The sequence below is a fragment of the Trichosurus vulpecula genome, chromosome 1 (genome assembly GCF_011100635.1).
Source record: "Trichosurus vulpecula isolate mTriVul1 chromosome 1, mTriVul1.pri, whole genome shotgun sequence".
In the NCBI taxonomy this organism is placed as follows: Eukaryota; Metazoa; Chordata; class Mammalia; order Diprotodontia; family Phalangeridae; genus Trichosurus; species Trichosurus vulpecula.
In genome coordinates this window covers 21,812,811-21,840,322 of record NC_050573.1, presented here as the reverse complement: position 1 = coordinate 21,840,322, position 27,512 = coordinate 21,812,811, and the positions used below count along the sequence as shown (strand labels likewise).

The 27,512-nt window shown below is 48.8% G+C and overlaps 1 protein-coding gene across 1 annotated transcript in view; it reads left to right on the top strand.

Annotated features, from left to right (window-relative positions):
- ACACB (acetyl-CoA carboxylase beta) overlaps positions 1 to 27,512 on the top strand; it is a 124,466-nt gene that overhangs the window by 92,283 nt on the left and 4,671 nt on the right. Inside the window, exons 32-49 of the mRNA XM_036768128.1 lie at positions 1,784 to 1,840; positions 2,044 to 2,085; positions 2,760 to 2,975; positions 4,399 to 4,554; positions 5,234 to 5,437; positions 6,197 to 6,352; positions 7,176 to 7,298; positions 7,389 to 7,658; positions 9,974 to 10,071; positions 11,139 to 11,259; positions 12,739 to 12,849; positions 14,014 to 14,157; positions 15,543 to 15,663; positions 17,412 to 17,508; positions 18,451 to 18,547; positions 23,031 to 23,166; positions 24,371 to 24,548; positions 27,287 to 27,399. Of these exons, the coding sequence (XP_036624023.1) occupies positions 1,784 to 1,840; positions 2,044 to 2,085; positions 2,760 to 2,975; positions 4,399 to 4,554; positions 5,234 to 5,437; positions 6,197 to 6,352; positions 7,176 to 7,298; positions 7,389 to 7,658; positions 9,974 to 10,071; positions 11,139 to 11,259; positions 12,739 to 12,849; positions 14,014 to 14,157; positions 15,543 to 15,663; positions 17,412 to 17,508; positions 18,451 to 18,547; positions 23,031 to 23,166; positions 24,371 to 24,548; positions 27,287 to 27,399 (2,440 nt within the window). The remainder of the gene's footprint in view (positions 1 to 1,783; positions 1,841 to 2,043; positions 2,086 to 2,759; positions 2,976 to 4,398; positions 4,555 to 5,233; positions 5,438 to 6,196; positions 6,353 to 7,175; positions 7,299 to 7,388; positions 7,659 to 9,973; positions 10,072 to 11,138; positions 11,260 to 12,738; positions 12,850 to 14,013; positions 14,158 to 15,542; positions 15,664 to 17,411; positions 17,509 to 18,450; positions 18,548 to 23,030; positions 23,167 to 24,370; positions 24,549 to 27,286; positions 27,400 to 27,512) is intronic.

Sequence of the window (27,512 nt, the reverse complement as noted above, 5' to 3'; positions counted from 1 at the left end):
CCATTTCCGGCCTCCATAAGTAAGATGAATCTACAAGTATCCAGAAGGCACTGTCCACTTTTATTCCCATAGAACTCCATTATAGAGCTCCTCCTGTTTCTAGGGTATAGTTTATATGGTTGGGGAAGAAATAAAGAGGAATCTGACATATCCACAAATGAGGATTCTTTTTTTTTAAATTAATTTATTTATTTTTAGTTTTCAATATTCACTTCCATAAGATTTTGAGTTTTAAGTTTTCTCCCCCTCCTGAAGACGGCATGCAGTCTGATACAGGCTCTCCTTATACATTCATATTAAACACATTTTCACATTAGCCATGATGTAAAGAAGACTTAGAACTAATGGAAGGAATCACGAGAAAGAAGAAACAAAATCAAACAACAAAAGAAAAGGAGACAAATAGTCTGCTTCCGTCTGCATTCAGACTCCATGGTTCTTTCTCTGAATGTGGATGGCATTTTCCATCATGAGTCTTTTGGGATTGTCTTAGATCCTTGCATTGCTGAGAAGAGCCAAGTCTGTGTACAATGCTCTCCTGATTCTGCTCATTTCACTCAGCAGCAGTTCATATAAGTCTTTCCAGGTTTTTCTGAAATCCATCTGCTCCTCATTTCTTATAGCACAGTAGTTTTCCATTACATTCATATACCACAACTTGTTCAGCCATTCCCCGATTGATGGGCATCCCCTTGATTTCCAATTCTTTGCCACCATAAAAGAGCTGCTATAAATATTTTTGTACATGTGGGTCCTTTTCCCATTTTTATGATCCCTTTGGGATACGGACCTAGAAGTGGTAATCCTGGGTCAACACAAATGAGGATTGTTGAGGCAGCTTGGTGCACTGTGGGGCTGCTCAGACATGGAGTCAGGAGACCTGGTTTCTGATCCACATGAGACAGGGGCCCGTGGGTGACCATGGGCAGGCCGCTTACTCAAATCTTAGCTCCCTCCGTTGCAGAGTGGACTTAGGAATCAGATTGGCCCTGGCTCTCTCCCAGGGTAGTTTGGTATAGACGTGAGCTGTGACTACCATATGGAATCAGTGCGTTAGAGCATCATGCACAGGGTGCTGGGAGAGTTTGCCAGATCACTTCTGCCTGGGAGCCGGGAGGACTGAGCAGCAGAGCCAGGGGCGAGGCAGAACCTGGAAGGAGTTTCTCCCCAGCAGGGCTGGGGAGACAAGAGGCGGGGAGCGCCTCTCAGAGGTGGGATCAGGAGAGTAGAGGAGGGGGCATGTTGGGGGAGGGTAAAGAGGCATACTTGGCTGGGAAGGTCAGTGGGACCCCAACTCTAAGCATCTTTTCCCCTCACCATACATGACTTCCCTTTGCTCCTCCCCCTCCACGGGGCTCTTGGCTTCAGCGTTGTGGGTGTGGAAGCTCTTGTCCAGAGACTGAGCACCTTGTCCAGCATTGCACAGAGAATGATATGATATGATACAATACATATGATACTTAATGTAATGTAATGTAATATATAGGGGTCTTCACCCTCTGAAGCCCTGGCACTGCCAGCTAATCTGTCCTAAAGGGGATAGATGCGGGGGGTGGGGAGTCTTTTATGCTGGACTGAGCAAGGGTGGCCAGTGGAGGCTAACATACTCCCCACAGCCACCTCCTCTCTGTTTTGCCCTTGGCCATCCCGTGCTGGGCTCTATACCCTACAAAGCCTATACCCTGTTGACAGCAGGATCCCTTAGCCTCTCTGTTCCCAAATGGCCCCGTGATGGTGATGTCGCATATAGACAATGGTGCTCATTTCTCATCTTTAAATCTAGAAACACGTCCTTGTGGAATACGGCCTCCGGAGAATCACCTTTCTCATCGCACAAGAGGTGAGTAGATGTGTCTCATCAACCTTTCTAGACTCATTTCAGTGGCTCGGAAACTCGGTCCCACCTATTGGGTTGGCAAAGGATCAGTTTAGGGGGGAAAGGAGGCTGGGACCCGCATACATTTGGGCAATAATACTGTTAAATAGACTCTGGGTTCCTTTCGCTGGATTGATTGTTCTTTTCTGTGGCTTTCTTTTTTGCAGAGAGAATTTCCTAAATTTTTTACATTCAGAGCAAGAGATGAGGTATGGCCAAATGTCCTGGCAGTCTGTCTGTCCTGATGCTAGAGTGTCGCGCTCACACAGCTGTCTCCAGCCTACCTTCCATCCACATGGGGCTAATGTTCACCGGACCATCCAAAATCTTGTTAGGGCCACAATGGGGAGGGCACATCTCTATGCCAGCCCTCTTCCCACCATTGTATAGATGAGGAAAAAGCCCCAGAGAGGGGAATGGACCTACCCAAGGTCACAGGAGAAGCAGGTAGCACTGCTGGTCTCCTGACTCATAAACCCAGGTGCTGTCCTTTGAATGTGTCCAACACTTTTCCACCTCCCTGCCTTTGCCCATGCTGTTTCCTGTTCCCTGAGTGCCCTTTCTTCCACCTCCATCATTTGAAACCCTACCCCGTGGAGTTCAAACCTAGCTCATGTGAACACCACCTCCCAGAGGAAGCCTTTGCTGATCATCCTTCTAGTCCTTGAGGTCAGAAATGAGCTGTTCTGTCTCCCTTACCATGTTCTTGTTCTGTGTTAGAGTCCTGCGTAGTGGAGTGTGCGTTCCTGCCACCTTCCCTGTCCCCCCCACCTCATTTCTCCTCCCCAGGGGCCCTAAGGCTACATCCCACCCCATTGGTCAGCTTTTCCAAGTATGTGAATGAGCTGAGGTTTTGCGCTGATTTTTGCTGGTTTCTCTTCAGTTTGCCGAAGATAGAATTTACCGCCATTTGGAACCCGCCCTGGCCTTCCAGCTTGAGCTGAATCGCATGCGGAACTTTGAGCTGAAGGCCGTGCCCTGTGCCAACCACAAGATGCACCTTTACCTGGGTGCCGCCCGAGTGAAGGAGGGCACCGAAGTGACTGACCACCGGTTCTTCATCCGCGCCATCATCAGGCACTCGGACCTCATCACCAAGGTACCGGAGTCACGGGGCAAGGCCATGGCTGATGCCGGAACCCCCTTCTCAGTGTGGGCAGGGACTACAAGGACCATCGAGCCCCAGAGGCAGCGCAGAACTGGGAGTCGGGAAGACCTGGGTTCAAATCCTACCTCAGATACACATTAGCTGTGTGACATCTCTCAGCCTCACTTTCCTCATATGTATAATGGGAAGAAACAGCCTCTGCCTCAAAAGGGCTTTTGTTAGGGTCAAAAGAGATCACTTACATCACACACTTTGCAAACTTTAAAGCTCTAGGTAAGTGTTAGCGATTAGTGTTATTATTAGTCATCTCCTTATTAATTATCGTTTTAGAAATCCTCTTCCTGTTAGTCGTTTAGACTTTGCCTCGACGTCGCGGGTGTGGAAACTCTTGGACAGAGAGAGAATAATAATATGTATCATATAATACTAGTGTGACAACGTAATACACTGCAATATACCGTAACGTCACATGATGTAATGTAACAACGGTACAACATAACACACTACAATGTAACATAATGTAATGAAACAAAAGTATAACATAACAATGTAACATAACATTACAAAATCCAATAATAATGTAGCATAACACATTGCGATATAACGACATTGCATAATCTAATCTAATAATAACATAACATAATACGATTATAGTATAACATAACACAATACAATATAACAATGTAACACAACATAACATTACATAACATAATACTAGTATAACATAACCCGTTACAATATAACAACATAGCCTAATGTAACAATAGTGTAACAACATAATATGATGGTAGTATAACCTAACAGTATAATAAAACAATAGTATAACATGACATAACACAGTACAACATAATAATAGCATAACACAATACAATATAATATAATACATGATAACAGTATAATCTAACAAAACACAACACAACATGATTTATAATATAATATCGTAACGTGACATGACACAATAGCCTCATCTCCGTGGCATTTTGCAATTCGAAGCTCTCTTGGCAGGCTCTTGTTGGTGCCTGAGTGAGGCGAGATCAGAAAGCGTGCAGGGCTGTGCCTTTGACCTCCGGCTCTCCTGGTCCGTGGTGACTCGGAAGCCTGAGTTTCCCCGGACTCCCAAGTCAAGCCCAACTCTATCCACCACCCCCGCTGTCTTTCTAAGCAACGGTCCTGGGAGGATTCCTGGACTCTTAAAAAGAGCCTTGTCATTTGCTATGTCATGGCCACTTCTGGACCTCCCACTTTCTTCCCAAAGTGCAGCAGTGTATGACGTGTGTAGCGTTCCACACCCTGAGTCCACCACCTCCCTGTTGGAAGAGCAGGAAGGTTTCCTTAGTACCTAGATCAAACTGCTTTGTTCTTGCGTCAGACGTGATCTCTGACCCGGCCATCTCTTGTCCTGCTTTGCTGACAGGAGGCCTCCTTTGAGTACCTGCAGAACGAAGGGGAGCGACTGCTCCTGGAGGCCATGGATGAGCTGGAGGTGGCCTTTAACAACACCAGCGTCCGCACCGACTGCAACCACATCTTCCTTAACTTTGTCCCCACGGTCATCATGGACCCTTCCAAGGTTTGCTCCTTGGTTCCGTCTTTGCGGTGGGGACGTTTAGGGAGGGGGCTTCATGGGAACACAGCTTGACCATCACAGTTGGGACAACCACCCACATTTCTGTATCCCCGAATTTTTGGTAGTCTTGGGAGGGACAAGGAGGAGGTCATTGAGAGCTGTGAACAGGCAGCTAATGAGACTTAATCCTTGTAAGAAGAATGTTCCTGCCTCCTTTAGACTACAGGGAGGTGTTTGGGGCCGATCCATGTCCGCCATCTTGTCCGCTAGACTGGCATGGGGGACGCCAGATTACCTCAGTTTCCTTAGAAGAGAGTCATTGCATGTGATTGGAGATTGAAGTTTGGTGTAAGATCTTGTTGACTCACTCAGGCCACAGGCTCCTTTTCTGTTGTGGAGTGGTTAGATGGACTGATCCTCGAGGGGTCCCTCATGTCCTTGGGGAAGGTAGCCCCCTCCCCTAGTGTAGAGTGAAATCTCTCACTGCTTTTGTATCCTGTTCACCCTTGGGGTGTTAAGATACATCGAAACTGAAACACGTAATCATCCCCTCTCCCCCAAGGTCCCTCATGGAACTAATTGCCTGCAGGGTCCCCAGGTCTAGAAGTACCTCATGGGATCCAGACGTGTGTGTGTGCGCGCATGTACACATACATGTTTGTGTGGCTTCTGTTATTGGCAGATCGAGGAGTCTGTTCGATCCATGGTGATGAGATACGGGAGCCGCCTTTGGAAGCTCCGTGTCCTGCAAGCTGAGGTCAAGATCAATATCCGCATGACCCCGACAGGCACCGCGATCCCCATTCGCCTCTTCCTGACCAACGAGTCCGGCTACTACTTGGACATCAGCCTTTACAAAGAAGTGACAGACCCCAGGAGAGGAAATGTAAGGAACAGAGTCAGTCCTGATGAAAATTCCTAGCGGGGGGGTGGTCTTTTCTTCTGACCTTTCTCACTTCACTCTGAGGGTCTTGGGTGGATAAACTGAGGCTTGAGCTTTTGGACCTTACAAGTGATAGCGAGATGGTGTGGCCCTGGGAACCAAGCCAGTCCACATGTATTAAGCACCTGGTGTATGCGTGTCACTGCTGGGTGCTGGTGATAGAAACAAAACCGAAATCACCCTTGGCTGTGGGAGCTCACTGGGATATAGAGAAGTAAATACAGGATCCTGGGAAGAGTGCATTAATAACATTCGGCAGCCATTTATTAATTGCCTTCTGAATGCAGGGCTCGGTGTTGGGCCCAGGGCATACAAGAGGAAAGGAGCTTCTTGTTAAATGGGGGAAAAACCTTTTCACAATAAACTGGGGCCCAAGAGGTACTAGAGCCAGGGACAGTGCTGTGGGAATTACCTTTTGGCTGTGTTAGCCAAGGAAGAGCTTATAGTGCAAGCAGGACAGACCTGAAAAGCCCATAAAAGAACTTTCTGTGAAGGGAAGTGCACTTTCTGGGGGACTGGTCATTCTGAAGGTGTGATTCTGTTTTCTGCTGCTGGAATACAGAGGGAGAGAAGTGAGCAGGGGCTGCCCCAAGCCCTCCAGCCCCTGTCCAGTATCCTCAAGGGCTCCTCCTCCAAGGCAATGTCCTGGAGAGGATGGAAGATGACGCCCCTGGATCCGCTTCTGTCCCTCTTCCTTTCTAGATCATGTTCCATTCCTTTGGGAACAAACAAGGCCCCCAGCATGGGATGCTGATCAACACGCCCTATGTGACCAAAGACTTGCTCCAGGCCAAGAGATTTCAGGCCCAGTCTCTGGGAACCACCTACATCTATGACTTCCCGGAGATGTTCAAACAGGCAAGTCCTGCCCCTTTGATGTCAGGCTGATCTAAGAGGCTGCCTTCTCATGACCCAAGCAGATCAGTGGGTCTGTAGAGGTCAAACACTGTGTCCTTTAAGGGGACTTAGGGTGGGACAGGTCTCTTTGCAGAATTCGAGAAGTCATTTTGTGGTATCTTGTATGTGTGTATGTATATATATATGTACACATATATATGTATGTAGGTACAATTATGTTCTTGAAATCTTTCTGTATATATAACCGTGTTTGACTTCCATTAAAATGTCGGCATTGTGTTCTATTGATGCTCATCATACATCCTCCTGTGCACTAGGCACTGGGGGTGTGGAAGCCAAATATGAAATCGTCCCTGTCCTCAGGGAGCTTATAGCCAGGGCCCACTGTGGGCAGACAGTGAATTCCATAAAGTGGTTCCATATATTTGAATTTGTAATTATGTCAAATACAGCTATTGGTTCCAGTCCAGTAGAATATGCAGTCTGTTTAATCAGTCAGTTAAGTCACCTACTGTGTGCCAGGCACTGTGCTAAGTTCTGGTGATAGTGATACCCAGAATGAAACGTCTCCTTGTGAGGAGCCTCAATGTTAATGGATGAAGCCGTGGTCACTGACCATACACGTCACCCTTGCAGACTTCACCACAAATGCTCCCACACCCCAGAGGTACAGAGATTATATGAAAACAAACCTCTCCCAGCAGTGGGAAGTTGTGTTCTTGAGCGCATCCTGCACTGGGGCTGAGTGGCCAGGAAGTCTCCTTGGGTGGGAGGGAGGTGTAGCCCAGGACGCATCCTAAGGACCTGTTTGTCCTCTCTGTAGGCTCTCTACAAGCTGTGGGGCTCCTCAGAAAAGCACCCCAAGGATGTCTTGACTTGTACCGAGCTTGTCCTAGACTCTCAGGGGCAGCTGGTGGAGATGAACAGGCTTCCCGGAGGGAACGAGGTAAATGGTGGCCATCCCAGGTGGCTGCAGGGCCATGCCTCGGTCTTGTCCCATGCCCCCGTCAGCCCGCTGCTCTCTCTCCCTTCACAGGTGGGCATGGTGGCTTTCAAGATGCTGCTCAAAACTCGAGAGTATCCCAATGGCCGGTACATCATTGTCATTGGCAATGACATCACTTTCCGGATTGGCTCCTTTGGCCAAGAGGAGGACCTCCTCTTCCTGCGCGTGTCCCAACTGGCCCGGGCAGAGGGCATCCCCAGGATCTACATTTCTGCCAACAGCGGGGCCCGCATAGGCCTGGCTGAAGAAATCCGGCACATGTTCCATGTGGCCTGGCTTGACCCCACGGAACCCTTCAAGGTATATTACTGTGTCTCTGGTTGGGGAGGGACCCACAAAAGCCCGGGCTGTTGGACTGGGGCTGAAGGAGCCAACAAGGTTCTCCCGAGAGTGGGCAAGGTCAGGGAAGATGGAAGGGGTACTTGCCGGTGGCCTTGGCACCTTCACCTCCCCCTCTTCCATCCAGGGACTGGATTGGGCAGAATGATCTCTTGGTCCCTTCCAGCTCAGAAAGTCTGTGGTTCTCTGATTCAGCGCATTGCCTCTATGTTAAATATGAACCTTAGAAGAATAGAGGAGGTGCCGTTTACTGGTCTCCAAAGAACCAAATGGGAATCACCCTTCAAAGGTGCCCTCTTGGGCGTGACTTGGGGTCCTTCCTCTCAAAGGTTCCTATGCATTGGAGGATGACAAGCTTGGACTAGGGACTTAGCACCTTAAAACTCCTGTAACTCAATGATTCTCTCCTAGTCTTGGTATTATTAATCTGCTGTATTAGGAGGGCAGAGTTTATAATTTCAAAGAGGATCATATATATGTCTGAAAGGTTCGGAACCGCCGGATATAAAAAACTCTCAAAGTAGGAGGCAGAAGAATCAAAGCATATATTTAGGCTCCACAGTAACCAACCCATGAACCAGCATCCCCATTTTGACATATTGATCAAAAGCGTCCAGGCCCAATAAGTACGCCTCGAAAGAGTAACCAGGAGGCCACGGAGAAGCATGATGGTTCACAGCAAAAAAGATTACCCACTGGCCTCAAGTCCTTGTTCAGCTTCCTCCTGTAGGTCAGCTCTGCTACCGGCAGCTCCTGCTTCAGCTGTGGCTGTAGCTGTAGCAGCTTCTGGCTCCAACGGAAGCTGTTTTTAACTATCCGGCTTCTGTGGGGGTGTAAGGTATGCCAGGGAAAGCACAGGTTCTTTCAATCTGCTTAAGCAAGGTGAAGGGGTTGACCGGGAAAGCACAGGTTCTTTTGATCAGCTTAAGCAAGGGAAGCAAGGTGAAGGGACCGACAAGCTTACTCCAGTTCAACATACAAACAGCATTCAGTTCAGGGGAAAAAGCCAAACTAGTCAAGGGCACTTGTTGACTAAGTGCTAAGGAGCCCATTTTTGGTTACCAACACACCTGCCTCCTTAGGATAACACAGAAGAAATTCAGGCCTCTTAAAAACAAAGCAGAATTCTTTAACTTTGACCTTTTAAAACTCTTTGGGCTGCAATCTACCCTATGGAGGGAGAATCCACACTCTCATTTTGGGAAGTCCCTGGGAGGTGTCTTGCACAGCCTGACCTCAATTGAGCATTTCTTCTCCCACTTCCTTAGTGATGGTCACCAAGCCTCTGCTTCAAGACCTCCCATGCCAGGTCATCATCCACCCAAACCCCAGATTAGGGACTTCCCTGGAGATGCCCAAAATGGCTCTGGGGGAATTCCTGAGGGGACCTTTCTCCCCTGGGGAGAAAGTAACCCCAGTCCAGCTGCCAGAAGGGGTCAGAGGCATAAGGAGGCTGAGGGCAGGCCTCAGAGTCACTGAGGGGTGTGATGGCAATGGAAAAGAATGGCCTGAACCCCAGGCTGGGGGATTGGTCTGTAGATTAACAGAGACAAGGAGGCTGGTGCCCACTTCTCTCTGGGGATCTGCAGCTCTGCAAGAACCTGGCAGTACTGGACCAATGCCCTCTGGGCTGGTGAGCACAGAGAAAGGGGGCATGGGGTGTCTGGGGATCGAGTGCAGCTGTCATCTGTGGGTCCTGTTGGGGCAGGACAATTGTACCTTCACCCACAACTTGGCAGGATTGGGGAAGGGGGACCCAGGCTTGCCTCGGACATTAATGGGGAGGGTGTCAATCGATTATGAGACATTTGTGTTCTCATACTGTGTTCTCAGCACCACACTAAGTGCCCTATGGGAATACAAAGGAAGACAAAAGCCTCTGTAGGAACTCATGCTCTGATGGGGGAGATGATGTGCAAATAACTTTATACAAACAACATATACACGGGACCCATTGGAAATCACCAAGTCACTAGAATTGAGAGGGATCAAGGGAGGATTCCTGGAGAGGGTGGTATTGCCTGGGACGAGGATCCCCTATCCATTGGTGCATTGTCAGTAGAACCTCAAGCCTGGCTTCTGCTGCCACCACTTTTAGGGGTGAGGCTCGACCTCCTCCATGGAGTGAGGGAGTCATGTTATTCTTGAGCGTCCCAGAGGTCATCGGAACCCTGGCTGTCTTCTCAGGGGTTTCCATTCCACATCCAGTGGAGCGATGGGAGGATGGGTGGAGTCAAGGCCATCCATGGAGTAATTGCGACCCATTTGATTTGAAGGGATTTAAATACCTTTACCTGACTCCCCAAGACTACACCAAGATCAGCTCCCTGAACTCGGTCCATTGCATGCACGTGGAGGAGGAAGGAGAATCCAGGTGAGCAGCTTTGATGGTGGCCAGCCTCTTCTCTGCCGCTGGGGTCACAGTTGTCTCATCCTATCTTCTAGTTAATAGACTCAGATGTGATGTCTTGTAGAGCGCTTCACATGCTTTGTTTGACCCAGGATAGGAATGTCTTTTGTTGTGATGCATTCAGAGACCGATCCACGAGTATCTATTCAGGGCCTACTGTGTGCTGGGCACTGGGGATGCAGGTACACAGAATGGTCCCTCCCTGCCGCAGTTGGCTTGTGTTCTGGTAGGGAAGATGACAAGGACCTGTCCAAATAAAGACTGTATAATTATAAAGTGAATGAATGGAAATGTAGATAGAGTAATTCATGACAGGGTGTCTTGAGAGGAAAGGCAGTTGTAGTTGGTGGTAGGGGATGGCGTTGAGGGGCTGAAAGAAAGACCTTCACGTAGAAGGTGGTGATTGACTTGTCTCTTATAGGAAGACAGGGCCCCTGAAGCACAAGTGAGGAGGGGGCTGCATTCCTGGCACAAGGGATGGCCAGTGCAAAGATATGGGGATGAGAGAGCGAGAGAGAGAGAGAGACTGAGACTGACTCAATCAATCCCCTGTCCTCAAGGACCTTGTGGCCAAGCCATGCAAGGGACATCTCTACAAACAACTGGGGACTCCACATGAGACCTTGATATTTTCCTTTCATTAACTTTCCTTGGCATCCCTCGCCATGGGGCAGAGAATGCTCGAGCTCCATAGGTTGATGAGAATTCTAGACTCAGAGGCTGTCAGAACCTTGGAATAGGGAATGTCAGAGCAGGGAGGGACCTTAGAACACAGAATTGAAGACCGGAGCAGGGAGACAGAACTCTAGATGCCGTCTCCTCAGACCCTGTCATTCTACGGCAGAGGAGCCTGGAGCCTAGACAGGTGTGCCCCAGGTAATAATTAGTAAGAGGCAGAGCCAAGACCAGACCCAGGTCTCCTGGCTCCCAGGCCATGGTCTTCCTGCCACCTCCCATTGTGATCCTGACCCAGGCTCTGACTCTACTCTTCTCCGTTGATCCTTTACTTAATGTGCGCCTGATTTGGGCAGGTATGTCATCACTGACATCATCGGGAAAGATGATGGGCTTGGAGTGGAGAACCTGAGGGGCTCGGGCACCATTGCTGGGGAGTCGTCTCTGGCATATGAGGAAATTGTTACTATGAGTATGGTGAGTGTCCTTCTCTTGGGTTGCTGGCTGTCTTTGGGGTTGGCCAGCCAGGGGGCTTGAGTTGTCCTTCTGGGATCCGTATTGGTGTGGCTACCTCCTCACATCATAGCAGCCCCTTCAAGCCCTAGGGCAGGGGTAGGGAAACTGTGGCCCTCTAGGTTCTCAAGTGCGGCCTTTTGACTGAATCCAAACTTCACAGAACAAATCCTTTTATTAAGAGAAGTTGACCTCATGGTCTCCATGGCCTCCAAGGAGTAGAGGAGAAAGCCATGGTCCTTCATCCCCAACCAGAAGAGGAGTTCCACCCCTGGGGAGCCCGCATCCCAAGCCTGTTTCCCAAACTGGGGATCTCATGCCCCCCACATACTCCTTGTTACCCCAATCCACCCAAGTAGTAGGGGGAAAAACGTAGACTCCTATATTCTGTGCCATCAATAAATTCACCATATTCAATTTATACTGAAGCATTATGTGTCCCCCAGAGCCTTGATCCCTACATGGATCTTCATTTTCCACAGTCACAAGGGCCATGTGGAATGCGACCACCTTCCTTGGAAGGCTGGAGTCCCCAGGCAAGAGAGGCAGCAGTTCCCATTTCTCCGACACAAAAGTCCATTTTACAAGTGAGGAAACTGAGGCTCCCATGGCCAGTGACTTGTCCTCTGTGGCATGGCTCTGCAGGATCGGAGTTGGGTCTCATGGCTCTGATACAGATGCCTTTTCCACCAGGCCACGTTCCCTCTGTGGGTCTCACGTTAGGACGAGATCATCCATGAACAACAGAGCTCAACCAAGCACGCATGAGTCTATAGACATGAAAGCAGGAGAATCCAGTGTTGATTCTGTCTCCCCAGGCCCCCTGCCCCTCAACCTCACATTAAACAACCAGAGGATTAGTTGTGCCTGCCAGGAGTGGGGCCCTTTAGAAGTGAAGGTGAGGCCTCCCTGTCCCGAGTTGGCCTCAGAGGGGGCTAGGGGCTGTGGGAGTTTCACCTGGCCCATCTCCTGAAGCAGCAACAGCAGAGATATACACCTGTCGTCTGGACTGAGAAAATTCATAGCATCTGAAACATGGCTGTGATGCTATTTTTTCATGGTCTTATCAGTCAATGAGAGCCCTCCAGGTTCTCAGAGGCCATCCATCTGAGCCAAAGCTCTGGCCAGTCATCCTGAGCTCTGAAGGCTTTGCCCGTGGTCCCTGGGGATGTGTGCAGCCTGAGAAGCCACTTGGCTGAGCGTGGAAGGGCTCATCTCTGGGCAAGCCGCAGATGGGTTTTGGCCACAGCAGCCCTGGGAGGTCACCTGCTGAGCCCCAGAGAGGCTGCTGCTCTGTGCCTACAGAATCTCGGTCCCTTGAATATTGAAGGATGCCAGACATGCTGGCTAAGCCAAATGTAGCAGGTCCCGCAGTTCTTTTTCAGAGTGAATGTTTCCTGCTCCGTCTCTGCTCCCTGACCAATGACTCATCTCCTCCTGTAGGTGACCTGCCGGGCTATTGGAATCGGCGCCTACCTGGTACGGCTGGGTCAGCGAGTGATACAGGTTGATAATTCCCACATCATCCTGACAGGAGCAAGTGCATTGAATAAGGTAACCACAGCTCACTGGTGTCTGGGGGATGTAGGCGTGGGGAGGCCCAAGCGGAGGGTGGTCACCATCCATCAGATGATGCCCTTTGCTTCCTGATTGTGGCGATTTGGGGGTTCCTCAGAGTTTACCCTTCTCTAGGTCCTTTCCTCTCCTAAATTCTTCCTTCTGCCGGTGCTGATCTCTCCTTCTCCTGGTAGGCAGTTTGACTAAGGTGATTCCATTTAGCACCTCGCTTTGCAATCCTGGCGGGAGCTTTCATGAAGACGAGTGGGGGGAGTAGAGGGCATGACCCCCAGGGGCCGGTTGAAGGCAGTGAGGTTGCTCAAGCCTGGGATGAAGATGACCTAAGCCAGGGGAGAAATGAGGGCCATTCTGTAGAAGAGAAAGTGTGGACTTGGTCCTTGAAGGCGGTGTGAGGTCCTCACAGGCTTCGGTTAAGGAAGAAACACATGAAAGTTGAGGCAGCCACCAGAAGCAGGGAATTCCTAGTCTTCTCGTAGCACATTGGATGACCCCTCATCAGGGGTATTCTGGAGGGGCATTTTGGTCAGGCACGGATGAAACAAGATAACCCGAAGTCTCTCCTGATTCTACAAAAAAAAAATGACTAAATTGGAGACCATGGATGATAGTAGCATCCTAGATTTGAAACTGAGAGGGGTCTTAGTGGCCATTGAGGCCAACCCCCTCATTTTATAGATGGGGAAATTGAGTCAGAGAGAGAGGGCAGGTGATTTATCCAGTCACACATCTTGGCTAGGAATTGTCTATGGCAAGAACAGAACTCACATCCCAGTGCTCTAACCACAGGGCCACCTAGATTCTTGTTGGGTCCCCCGTGCACATACCACTGACACAGACAAGTGGGAATTGAATGTCCTGGGTAGTTTTGGGTGTTCTCTCATCCTTCCCAGGTTCTGACCTTAGGTGATTTCATTCACTATTTGAAGCCATTCTGGCTCTCGGTCATTAAACCTGCCCCTCGCTTGTATCGCGATTGTCCTGTGTCTGAGCCGGATGAAGCCACGGCCCTGCCCATGGCTGGCTGTGTCTGGGCCAGTGCAACAATCCAGAAGCCAGTAGGACAATCCCCATACGTGCACGCGGGCCTACGGGGTGCACAAGCTGTCCTGGGGGCTTTGCTGACTTTGGTTTTTGAACCAGGTCCTGGGCCGTGAAGTTTATACCTCAAATAACCAGTTGGGCGGCGTGCAGATCATGCATTTTAATGGCATTTCCCACATCACCGTTCCAGATGACTTTGAGGGCGTTTACACCATCTTGGAGTGGCTGTCGTATATGCCCAAGGTATGGTATCCACAGATGGCAGAATGCAGGCCCCAGTAACCTCTTGTCCTAGCCAGTGTGTCCACTTTGTACAAATTCCAATCCCTGGGGATAGATTATTCTTAGGCTAGGAAGCCCAATTACTGTTGGGTGGAGCTGTTGAGGCCAGATCATCATCACCATCCTCGTCCTCATTATTATTTATATTTGTCCTGTCCTCTCTTTTCTAACGCCCCCTGACTTCTGCCCTCTTCCTGGACATCATTTATGCTAATCATCGGCCAAGCCCATCTAGCTGACATTTACTGTTTCAGGATGGGAGAGCAAAGAAAGAAGGCTGTACATAAGAGCAATGTGCTGTTTCCTACGCAGTTCTAGTGTGTATATGGAAATGCCCATTTTATTGGGTATCTGTAAAGTTGAGAGTAAAAATAAAATATATAAAATATATAAAAAATTACGTAGCCCTTGAAGGTTTGCAAAACCCTTTATAAACATCAACTCACTTGCTCCTTTAAACAACCCTGGGAGGTGAGGTGCCATTATTATCTTCATTTTACAGATGGAGAAACTGAGGCAGGCAGTGACAATGGGTTAAGTGACTTGCCTAGGGTCCCACAGCTAGTAAGGATCTGAAGCTGGATTTGAATTCGCGTCTTCTTGACTACAGGTGCAGCTGTCTCGTCAGTGTGCCGCAGAGCTGCCTGTGTAAATTAAAAAAAAAAATAGAGCCATCCCAAAGAATGCCGTGGCATTGCTTTCTAAATAGTGATACTCAGTTCAACAGACATTTGCTAAGCATTTCGTGTGATTTTTCAAAGCAGCGTCTCTGGACGTTACCTTGAGATCCCATGGTAAGCATCTTCCGTAGAAGAGGGCCGGAGGTCAGCGTTTCTCCTCAAGCGTCCTTCCTCTCATGGCTGACGCCTGGCACTGTCTAGGAGCCATAGCACAAATTCACATTCCCTTGGAGCTGGAAGAATAGGTCTCCCCTTAGATCTTAGATCCATGTGGGACGACCATTCTGCAGGTTTGAAAACTGAGGCCCAGTAAGAAAGGGACTTAATCTTTCTTTTCAAAAGGCAAAAGGCACAGATCAAGTTGGTGACTGAGTTGGGACTAGAATTTTTTTTAAACCTCTTAATGACCAAGAATCAATTTTTTTCTCCCCCTAATCCTTTACCTAACCCCCCCCCCACTGGAAAAAGAAAAACAAAACCCCTGTAACAAATGTACCCAGTCAAACAAAACAGATTCTTACATTGGCCGTATGCAAAGATACTTAAGGTCCTGACCTCTAGTTTTGAGTGGAGTTGTGGAGGAAAAAATGAGTTCTTTACCCTGGTTTTTCATAGGATTGTGCCTCAGAATGAGACTGGAGAACTTTCCTTCTTTTCTTTTTGTAGGACAATCATAGCCCAGTGCCCATCATCGCGCCCACCGACCCTATTGACCGAGAAATTGAGTTCCTTCCTTCCAAAGCCCCCTACGACCCCCGATGGATGCTAGCAGGAAGGCCTCATCCAAGTAAGCCCATACTGCCTCCCCCAGCTTCCAGGCTGAGGGTCCTTTTCTGGTCTCTTTAGAAAGCCCAAGGTCAAGAGCAGTCTTTTGAAGGTCATGCAGAGCATGGGTCGGGGTGTCTCTATGCTTTCTGAGCAGTTCCAGAAGCTGGCCACTGAAGGCCATGCCCGAGAAGGCATCATAATAACTGCCAGGTTCTTGAAGTTCCCATGGGATTTGGGTGGAGTGGGGTTCTGGGATTAAACTAGCTGGGAGATCTGGTCCCACAAGGTGGTGGATCATCTGCCTAAAGTAGTTGTACGTCATCATCACCCAGTCTCTTGCATTGATTGGACTGCTGGACCATTATAAACCTGATGAGCAAAATCTTCCAAGAAGCTATCCTAGAGACATTGGATTTGAGTTCCCTTTTTTCTCCCTCCTCCGTCTCTGGAGAGTGCAACCCGGCACCCAGAAGGGGAGCAGGAGGCAGATGGGAATGCTGCTGAGGTCACGATTCTGGGGGCCACTTCCCTATAAGACGTGAACAGTACCATTCATGTTCTAAACATGTGACGCAAGCCAGGATGGAGCATTCTTCTAGATTTTAAATACACATATTACCTGATCGATATTTTAGATTCTGCCTGGGGAAAGGAATCACCTGCTTGTGTTTTCAGTTTCGACTGTGTACGTAGTGGAGAAAATTGTCTGTTGTGTGAAGTTCACCAATTTGGTGGAAAGACTTCTAGACTGAGAGTTAAGAGACCGGGGTTCCATTTCTGACTCATACACTTCTTGGCCGTGGGCAAGTCTCTTGATTTCTGGGCTTCAGTTCCCTCACCTGATAACACTTTACTTAGCTGCCTCAAAGGATCATTGAGAGGAAAGTGCTTTAGAAACCATCAGATGCTATATTCTTCTCAGTCTTTGTCCCTGGGGACTCCAGCCTCCCCTCTCCATGCATGAATCTTCCCCCTCACGTGGTGGTCCTTCCTCCTCCCGTCTTTCAGGTGCCTATGAACCACCTGATTTTTCTTTCCTTCCTCTGTGAGAAGCTGTTCCCATTAGTCAGAGGGTCACAGAAAGGAGCCATGGGGATCTTTCCACCCAGCCCCTTCCATTTCCTCAGACAAAGAAACAGGCTGAGAGGGAGTACCCTGGTCAGGGCCCCATGCAGATCTCCCTGTAGTACACCTCCCTCCCCACCATGCTACACTTGTGCCCGAGTGAGAACCTGAATCCTTCCTTGGGGGTATTTTAATTTTCAGTTTTATCTCTCATGAGATAGTGAAAGGGTGAATATCCCCATCATGAGAATCTTTCTGGTGCCCCTAAAATCACACCAGGGGCATCTTGTAAGTTCTAGGGACTTAAGGTCAGAAGCAGATTTAGGCCATCTTTTCTAACTCCTTCGTTTTACAAAGAAGGGAGCTGAGTCCCAGGGAGGGGGCATGACTTATGATTAATAAGTTGCGGGGCCGTAATCAGGTCCCAGGTCCTTTGACTCTGAGTTCAGGGTCCCAGCCCCCGATCTCAGTCTGATGGGGTACTAATTTATCTCCCAATTTTGTGTTATGTTCTTGTTCTCCCAGTAACCCTGTGCAGTTTGGGGTGGGCTGGGGAGGGAGGGGGAAAGGGGGGTGATTGGTGGCCCTGAAAACCAGGCCCAGTTCTCTGGGCGAGGTCGGGATGCTTCTCACTCTGTCAGTGTCTCAGACCTTAGGTGAAGCAGCCCTCATAGCACGTACCTCTTCCCTTCTGTTCTCTAGCTGTGAAGGGAGCCTGGCAGAGTGGGTTCTTTGACCAGAACAGCTTCAAGGAGATCATGGAACCCTGGGCCCAAACTGTAGTGACAGGCCGAGCAAGGTAAGCACTACAGATGGGACGCCACACTTTTCACAACCTTCCCTCCCAGCTGAACGCCTTTAAGAGGAGGCCAGGAGCGGAGGGCAGGGGGGATGAGGATGGCCTTTACGTGTTAGAAGGGATGTCCCATGCTCTGCTCTGACCCAGAGGGGAAAAGTCATGAGTGAATGACAAAGCATTGATTAATTATCTGCCATGTTCCAGGCACAGGGATATAGATACAGACAGTTATGTGCTCCCTGCTTTCAAGGAGCTTCCATTCTCATGGGAGAAACAGCTATTAGTAGTGGTGGCTAGGGAAGGCAGGCTTGGTTTGGGGCTCCCAGGAATGACAAGCTAGGCCATGGGCCTGCTGTCCCTGTCCCTGTCTGGGAGCAGAGGTGGTATTGGTTTGGTGACTCTGCCAAAAGCAAGGGTGGGGAAGGATGGCAGAGGGGAAGGTAGCAGGGTCCTCCAGGGTGGGCCGAGGCTGGCCAGGCATTAGATGGATTTGCACCCCGTTAGTCACTCACCAGTTGGGACACCTCAGCCCTAGAGTGGACAATGAGGCCCAACAGAAGTTACAGAGAGGTGAATTCCAACCCAGTAAGTATCTTCCTGATGTTCCAGTCTGTCCAAGAGCACAACAGTTTGCTCAGGAGGTAGTGATCTCCCCATCAGTGGGGGTGTTCAGGGAGAGAGGCTAGACGCTGCTTCTTGTGTTGCAGATACTACAAAAGAAAACTGTTTTAGGTAAGACCCAGCCCCTGCCTTCAGAAGGCTTACAGTCTCCTTGGCACAGCCACTGTGTCACCATGAGGTGCCCTCAGGCCCTGAGGTACTTAGTATATAGATATAGAGCCCAGGCCGTCACTTGGATCCTAACTGAATCTCCTAGTGTGGGAGCTCTGAGAAAGCCCCCTGCTCTCCCCCAGTGGGTTTATGTAGCTGCATGTTTTGCAGGTTGGGGGGAATCCCCGTCGGGGTGATAGCTGTGGAGACGCGCACTGTTGAGCTGGTGGTCCCCGCTGATCCCGCTAACCTAGATTCTGAAGCCAAGGTTAGTGTGGGAGGAAAGAAGGGAAGCTCTGGAGGGGTCAGCTGAGGAGGGGAGAGGGAAGGGCCCAAGGGCGTTTCAGTCTCCGATGCTTTTACTTAAAAAACCCAACCAACAAACCAAGGCCTTTGACGTTACCCTCCGGGGGCTGTACTGACTTCACCTTCCCTGTCTTGGTTCCTTCTTCCTAAATTTGAGTCTGTCAAAGGCCAGGTGTGTGCTGCTGCCAGGCATCTTCAGATCCCCAAGGAACATGACACCTTTCTATGAACAGCCTTGCCTAGACCTTTAAAATTGTACAGGCACTGTCGATAAGACAGTGAGCCAATTAGGTGCCTGCTCTGTGCCAAGCAGTGTGCTAACAGCCAGGGGTACAAGGACAAAAGCGAAGACAGCTTCTGCCCTCAAAGAACTTGCATTCTAAGGGGGGGAAGGGGAATGATATATAAACATGTAAGTATGTACCGGAAATGTACAAAGGAGCTCCTGGGCAATCCTGGAGGGAAAGAGCCAGGTTAGGCCTGGGAGAGGCCTCTTGCAACAGGTGGCCCTTGAAGGGAGTCTTCAGGGAAGCCGAGATTGCAAGAAGAAGAGGAGAAGAGAGACAGGATTTCAGGCAAAGACATGGTGATGGGAGATGAAGTTTCAATCTGCAGAGCAGCAAAAAGACTAATATGGCAGAACCATAGGGTGTGTAGGGACAAGTCCTGTGTGAGAAGACTGGAAAATGACAGGGAGAGGGAGTTGCAGTCTGTGAACAGCCTGAGATGCCAAACAGAAGAGTTTATATTTGATGTAATGAACTCCATTGGCTTCTTTTGATTTGGGGGGTTGATATAGTCATAAGATCGCAGATTTAGGGCTAGAATGGACCTCAGCAGCCTTCATATTACAGATGAGAACAGCCAGGTGGGCAGTGCTCAAGTGACTTGTCCAGTGGCACTCAGCTAATCCGTGTTAGGCAGGATTGGAACCTGGGTCTCCCTGACTTCAAATCCATCATCCCATTTATTCCACCATTCTGTCTGTGATCAGACTCACACTTTAGAAACAACACTTTGTATCTAAGCAGAGGGTGGCTTAGAGGGGAGAGACACTAGGAGGCTATTGCAGTAATCCAGGCAAGAGGCAATGAAGGCCCGAACTAAGGCATTGTCTGTGTGGGTGAGAGAGAAGACAACACCTGTGAGAGATGCTGTGGCACCATCTTGGATATGGCGGATGAGAGAGAATGAGGAGTCCAGGCTGACTCCTAGGTTGTGAGTCATAGGGAAGGCAGGAAGGGGGAACCTTTTGGGGGGAACGATGATGACCTCAGTTTTGGACATGGGGAGCTTGAGTTTATAATCTCCTGTAGGAATTAGTGATGTGAGACAGAGACCAGATCTGGGAAACATCTTCATTGAGATGATCTTTGTACCCTTGGCAGCTGATGAGATCACTAAGTGAGCCAATGTAGAGAGAAAACCAGAGAGAACCCAGGACAGAGCCTTATTTTGGCCCGAGGACTCATTTGTTACTTTTGTTTCCCTCTGGTCACTGTCATCACGTTGGCATTGGGAGATGGGCTTTCCCATTAAGTTCACTTGGGTTGATCCATGTCCGAGTCTGATTGGACTCCGTTCTCCTGTTTTTTAATGTCGCCCAAGGGCATGATAACAAGAAGCCTGAGCCTCCCTCACCACTTTCTGGCCTTCTGACCCCGAGGACTTGTAGACTATGCACAAGTTGTCTGGTTCCTCTGTCTTCAATACTGGGGGACGTGAGAAGGTTAGAGAAGCCAGTCCCACGCCCACATCTATGTCCCCGTGAGGCTCACAGTGGAACGGAAGATGCTAGGTGATGTTAGCCAGCAGGAGACATCATTTGTTTGTTTTTTATTCTGGCTTTACATGATGCCAAATCAAAGGAGCATTTCCATATACAAAGTAGAAGAGAAAAAGAGGATTGTGGACAAAACTATAAGTCTGAATTATGAAGCATGTGCTTTTCTTTTTAAGCATGTAATAAATTCTGTGTGTTATTTTCAAAGCTGCCCCAGCCTGCTGGTCTGAGTTTTCAACGATAACCTTCATTCTGTTCTCTTCTGTTCATTTTTTAAAAAGCTTCAGCGACCTTCTTTTCTCACTTTCCCTTTTCATTTTGGTAACTCCTTCAATGAAAGGAAGAAGATAAACTTGTATTAGATGTAGTTGAATGAAACAAAATGACAAAAGGGAAAAATTAACTGTGGGGGAGAATAGAACCCTGCTCTTCTGATGCTGCTGGTGATGATGATTTTGGGGGGATGGTGATGATGGTGATGGTGGTGTTGGTGGTAGTGATGATGGCAGTGGTGGTGGTAACGATGGTGGTGATGATGGTATTGATGGTGATGGTAGTGGTGGTGTTAGTGATAATGATATTGGCGGTTCTGGCATCAGTAATGATAGTGGTGATGATGACGATGGTGTTGGTGGTGGTGATGATGATGTTTTGGGAGATGGTAATGATGGTGATGGTGGTGTTGGTGGTGGTGGTGATGATGGTGGTGGTGGTGGTGGTAATGGTGGTGGTGATGATGGTATTGATGGTGATGGTAGTGGTGGTGTTAGTGATAATGATATTGGCGGTTCTGGCATCAGTAATGATAGTGGTGATGATGATGATGGTGTTGGTGGTGATGATGATGTTTTGGGAGATGGTAATGATGGTGATGGTGGTGGTGGTGGTGGTAATGGTGGTGGTGATGATAGTATTGATGGTGATGGTAGTGGTGGTGTTAGTGATAATGATATTGGTGGTTCTGGCATCAGTAATGATAGTGGTGATGATGATGATGGTGTTGGTGGTGGTGATGATGATGTTTTGGGAGATGGTAATGATGGTGATAGTGGTGTTGCTGGTGGTGATGATGGTGGTGGTGGTAACGGTGGTGGTGATGATGGTATTGATGGTGATGGTAGTGGTGGTGTTAGTGATGGTGACGGTGGGGGTGGTGGTGGTGGTGATGATGGTGTTGGTGGTTCTGGTATCAGTGATGATAGTGGTGATGATGGTGGTGGTGATGATGATGGTAGTGATGGTATTGATGGTGATGGTAGCAGTGGTGTTAGTGAGGGTGATGGTGTTGGTGATAATGATCTTGGCGGTTCTGGTATCAGTAATGATAGTGGTGATGATGGTGATGGTGTTGGTGGTGGTGATGATGATGGTGTTGGTGATGATGATGATGTGGTGGTGGTAATGGTGGTGATGATGATGGTGGTGATGGTATTGATGGTGATGGTAGCGGTGGTGTTAGCGAGGGTGATGGTGATAATGATGTTGGTGGTTCTGGTATTAGTAATGATAGTGGCGATGATGGTGACGTGTTGGTGGTGGTGATGATGATGTTGGTGATGATAGTGATGTTGAAAATAATGTTGATGATGGTGATGGTGGTGGTGATGACAATGGTAATGGTAATGATGGTGTTGGTGATGCTGATGGCATCTCTCCATTCCTACAGTGCTGGTCCCTACCAGCTAATAAGGAAATGACTCCTCATCAAAACTCTCCACTTGCTATTTCTGGGAGCAGCATGGTGTTTTGGAAAGCATGCTAGACTAGCAGTCAGGACCCTGGGGTTTCTAGTCCCTGGCTAGCCCTCACCATTTATTAGCCTAGTGATTTAGGACAAATAACTCTTGATAATAATACCAACTTCACAGAGTTGCAAGAGGATTAGAAGAAAAGGAAGGAGCTATACAAATACAAGCACTAAATGTCAGAGCAAGAAGCATTTATTAAGCACCTACTATATGCCAAGCACTGGGCGAAAACTAACCAGTCCTTGTCCTCAGAGAGATTACCTTCTGTCAGGAGAGGCAACATGTATGTGTATAAGAACATACAAAATAAATACAAGGTAATGAGAGAGGGAGGGCCCTGGAAAAGTCTCAAAGTAGAAGATGCTTTTTGAGCCAAGTGTAGAAGAAACCAGATTCTAAGAGGCAGAGATGAGGAGGGAGAACGTTACAGTCATAGCCATGTGAGGAGTAACATGAAGGGCAGTTTGGCTTGTCCACAGTGTGCATGAAGGGGAGTTACGTGTGACAAAGGTGGAGCCAGATTGGGAAGGGCTTTAAAAGCCAAGGGGGGGCATTTATATTTGATCCTCAAGGAATAGGGAGCCACTGAAGCTTGAGTGGGGGGAGGGGTGGAGTCATGTCTGTGCTTAATGAAGACCACTTGAGCAGTTCTATGGATGATGGCTTAGAGATGGGAAACACTGCAGGCAAGGAGACCCCAACCAGGAGGCTAATGTAGGGAATGGTGCCAACCTTGACCTTGAGCCCTCGCCATCACAGATAGAAATGTGGGTTGTTTTTAATTGCTGGGCAGGGAGGTTCTAATATTCTTAGTCTGAGCCATTCCCAAAGCCTCTAGAGCCTAGGTAACCTCCACCCCGTGATGTTTCTTTTTTTCCCCCCAGTAGTCCTAGCCCCCTTTCCATGTTTTTCAGATCATCCAGCAGGCAGGACAGGTGTGGTTTCCAGACTCCGCCTTTAAAACTGCCCAGGCCATCAAGGATTTCAACCGGGAGAAATTACCCCTAATGATCTTTGCCAACTGGAGAGGATTCTCCGGGGGCATGAAGGGTAAGGAGGGAAGTAAAATGAACAGGTCTAGACAAAGGTGCGAACGGCATCGTGGCGTGATCGATAAAGTCTGAGGTCAAAAGGCCTGCGTTTGAGTCCAGGCTAAGTCCTTATTAGCTATGGGACTTTAGGTAACTAACTTTTTTTTTGTAAGCATCTGTAAAATGGGAATACTCATGCCTGTTTGATCTACCTCCCATGATTTTCATGAGAATCAAATGAGAGAATGTATGTGCTTTATAACTACAAAGCGTTAGGTGAATAGGAACTGGTATTATTACAGGTGGGTTTGGGTCCTACTCTATCAATCAACAAGTGTTTATTAAGCACCTACTGTGTGCCAGGGGATACAAGTACAATCCCTGCCTCCAAAGAGTTTACCTTCAAATTTAACTCAAATGTTTTCATTCTGGAAACTTTAAGAAGGGATGATGATGATGATGATGATGATGCCGATGATGCCATTGGCCCGGGAATAATCTCCCAAGGTATTCCTACATCTGTTCTGTCATTTGGTCCTCCATGAGGCGGGCGAGGCCGAGATGGCCTTCACCGCGCCAGAGAGGACCCTGAGGACACTTGCCACCAGTGAGCTGCAGCATGTGAGGCCAGGGTCAGAGAGATGACTCCCGTCTCCTAACTCGTGTTCTTAGAATTTGCAGTCTCGGGGGCCTCCCCTGTCCTCGGTGACTGACTCGGGCTCTGCCCAATATGGCGAAGAGTGGAGAAGGTCTTTGCGGGGTCCTCCAAAGCAGCTGGGAATAATCATGGAAAAAGCCTTGTCTATGTGTCACAAGACTCTGTTGTTTATAAAATGCTTCACTGACATAAGAAGAGAGGGAGATTTAGGAGGGGTAGGCCCTTCTCCCCGTTTAACAGCTGAGGAAGCAGATTCCCAGGTGGAGTAACTCCCCCAGGGTCACACAGTTAATTAGTGGTTGGAGCTGGACTTCAGAGCCTGGAATCCTCTGTCCCTTTGAGTGTTAGGGTAGTATTATTCTGCTGCAGGCAAAGTAGGGCAAGGATGGTGAGAGGAGAGAACTGTTAGTTAATTATGTCTATGGGGGGTGGGGTGGGGGTGGGGCTTTGGGGTTTCGGGGTCGGAGAGCCCTTCCTGTAGGAGGCCCCTCTCCAGGCTCCGAGGCCACCCTGCTCTTGATAACAAAGCGGCCGGGCTGGGGGTGGGGGGCCCTTTGGTCTCCAGACATGTATGACCAGGTGTTGAAGTTTGGGGCCTACATAGTGGATGGCCTCAGGCAGTACAAGCAGCCTGTCCTTATCTACATCCCCCCATATGCTGAACTCCGTGGGGGCTCCTGGGTGGTCATTGACCCAACTATCAACCCTCTGTGCATGGAGATGTACGCAGACAAGGAGAGCAGGTGAGTGTGTCCTCAGGGGCCGTCCTGGGCTTTTCCTCGTGCCCCCCTCAGTTCTGAGTCAAATAGCACCAAGCTTTAATTGTTATCATGAGTGGGAATCGACATCTTCTGGCAATTCGGGCTGGTTGGTTCCATCACCGACAAGACATTACAGCATCAAGAACCCTAGACTAGGAATCAGGAAACCTGGCTCTGATACCCATGTGTGGTGGCTTCTCTCTACTCAACATTAAACTTCTTGAAGACCAAAACCATGTCTTATGGAAACCAGGTTTTCTAGCATCTCCTATAACCCCCTCTATGCATTGGGTGCTTAATGTTGTTTTTTAAAAAAATTTGAGGCTCTCAGTTTCCTTATCTGTAAAGTGAAGGGATTGGACTCAGACTGTCTTCCACCCTCAGCAGTCTGCGTTCTAAGGTCCCTTCCAGCTCTGGCGTTTTATGATTCCAATGCTTTCTCCTTGGCAGATAGGGACAAATGGCATAAAATGGCTGTGGGAGCTCACACCACCACATTACTTACATTCTGGTCCATTGAGTCTCCATAAGCACTTATTAAGCACCTACTGTTCACAAGGAATTACTCTGGCAGTGGTCCCTCTCCTTGACATTTTATCGGGGGAAAACAATGCTTGGGTCGTTCATAGGAAGCTGCTTTTTCATTCCTTGGGTCCTTAGAGAACATCTAACCCAACACTCTTTATGACACATGAGATAGCTGTGAAGTCCAGATCATACAGTTCATGAGTGGCAGAGCCAGGCTATTTAATCACTAAGCATTTATTGACTATCTCTGGTGGGCCAGACACTGCGCTGGGTGCTGGAGAGGCAAGGACCAAGATGAAAGAGAACCTTAGAGAACTTATGTTAGAGTGGAGGAGGGATGAGATAACATGTCCATGTATAAGAGATACAAGGCAGTTTAGGAAGGGAAGGCCCCAGATGTTGGAGAGATCAGCACATGCCTCATGCAGAAGGTGCTGCTTGATCTGAGTCTTGAACGAAGCCAGAGATTCCAAGAGACAGAGGAAGGAGAGTATCCCGGTCCTGCAGGATGGCCAGTGCAAAGGTGTGGTGGTGGGAAATAAGATATCCAAGAAAGAAAGCTAGACTAGACCATAAAGTATAATACTAAGAGTAGTAATACAGAAAAGGTTGGAAAGGTAGGTTGGAAAGGACTTCAATAACCTGTTTTGCTCCAGAGATAAGAGGGAGCCACAGGAGTTCACTGAGTTAGGAGAGTGCTGTGGGCTAGCATTAGACTTAAGAAGCATCACTTTGGCAGTTGTGTGGAGTGCAGGTTGGAACAGAGACTTGAGGCAGGGTGGCCAGTTAGTAGGTCATTGGAGAGGAATTCAGACAAGTGAAGAGAACCAGAACAAAGATGGCAGCCACATACGTGGTGAGGAGGTATGCCAGAAATGTTAAGGTGAGATTTGGCTGCTGATTGGACATAGTGGAGGAGGAAGAGGAAGGAGCAGGGGAAAACACTGAGATTATGAACCCAGGAACTGAGCAGGGTAGAGGTGCTCCTGATAGAGACACTTGTTAGAACAGTGAGCTAAAGGGAAAATAGGAGTCCTGTTTTGGACATGATGAGTCTGAGACATGAAATTGGAGTATCCAGTAGATGATTGGAGTCAGGAGAGGAGACACCAGAGTGTATGGAGGTGACAGAGCCATGGGAGCTGCTGAGGTCACCAAGTATAGAGGCCCCAGGACAGATCCTTGGGGACCCTCCCATTGAGAGGGCATGATATGGATGAAGCCATGAGACTGAGAAACTGAGACAGTCAAGACCCAAGACAGCCACGTAGGAAGAACTTTCTCAATGTAGTCCATCCTCCATCTGGCTACAAAAACACAGTCCAACCATGGCACCTTCCCCCAACTCAGCGAACTCCAGTGGCTCCCTATTTTAAATCCCTCTGACATTTCAGTCTCTCCTAACCTTTCCATCCCTCCCCTCCACACCCCCTGCAAGCTGGCCATAGTGATTTACATGCTGTTCTTCATCTGTGACTCTCCATTTCCCACCTCTGTGTCTTTGCCTTAGCTGTTTCCCATGCCTGGAGTGTACTTCCCTTCACCATTCCCTGGAGTCCTTGGTTTTCTTCCTTCCTCCCTCCCTCCCTTCCTTTCTTCCTTCCTTCCTCTCTCTCTCCCTCCCTCCTTTCCTTCCTTCCTTCCTTCCTTCCCTTCCTTCCTCCTTCCCTCAGGTTCCTGCAGGAAATCTTTCCTGATCCTCCCACCTGCTAGGGGCCCTCCCTCCCCAAACTACCTTGTTCATCATTTTCGTCTGGACTATATATGTTTATATTGTTGACAATGTCCCTTAGTGCTCAATGCAGACAGAGCTGCTAGTCACTTAATAAAGGCACATTGGTATTGACTGAAGAGGATGTAGGAGGAGAGGGCAGTCAGCAGCATTCTGTGCAGCAGAGAGTCTGAGAAGGATGTGGAGGGAGAAAAATCCTTCTGATTTGACAATTAAGGGACCCTGGAAAGCTCAAGAGAGCAGTTTCAGCCCACTGATGAGGTTGGAAGCCTGAATGCCAAAAATTGAGAAGGGAGTGGGAGGATGGCCAGTGTGGCCACAAGTGTAGACAGGCCCCAGGTCTGCTTCCTCCCAGGCTTGAACTCTTTCTGCTGACCCCCACTGTCCCCCCACGAGGCACCAGGTAGTAGGCGGGACATCTGCTTATAGGAACCCAAGCCCTGGCTCCTTGTTTTCTCAGAGGTGGGGTTTTGGAACCCGAAGGAACTGTGGAGATCAAGTTCCGGAAGAAAGACTTGATAAAAACAATGAGGAGGATTGACAGTATTTACATGAAGCTGGTGGAACAGCTAGGTAAGAGGAGGGAGAAGGGTGTCCTTCTCTCCCTCCCTGCCTCCCTCCCTCCTTCCCTCTTTTTCCCCTTTCCTCCCTCCCTCCTTTTTTCTATCTTTCCCTCTTTTTCTTCT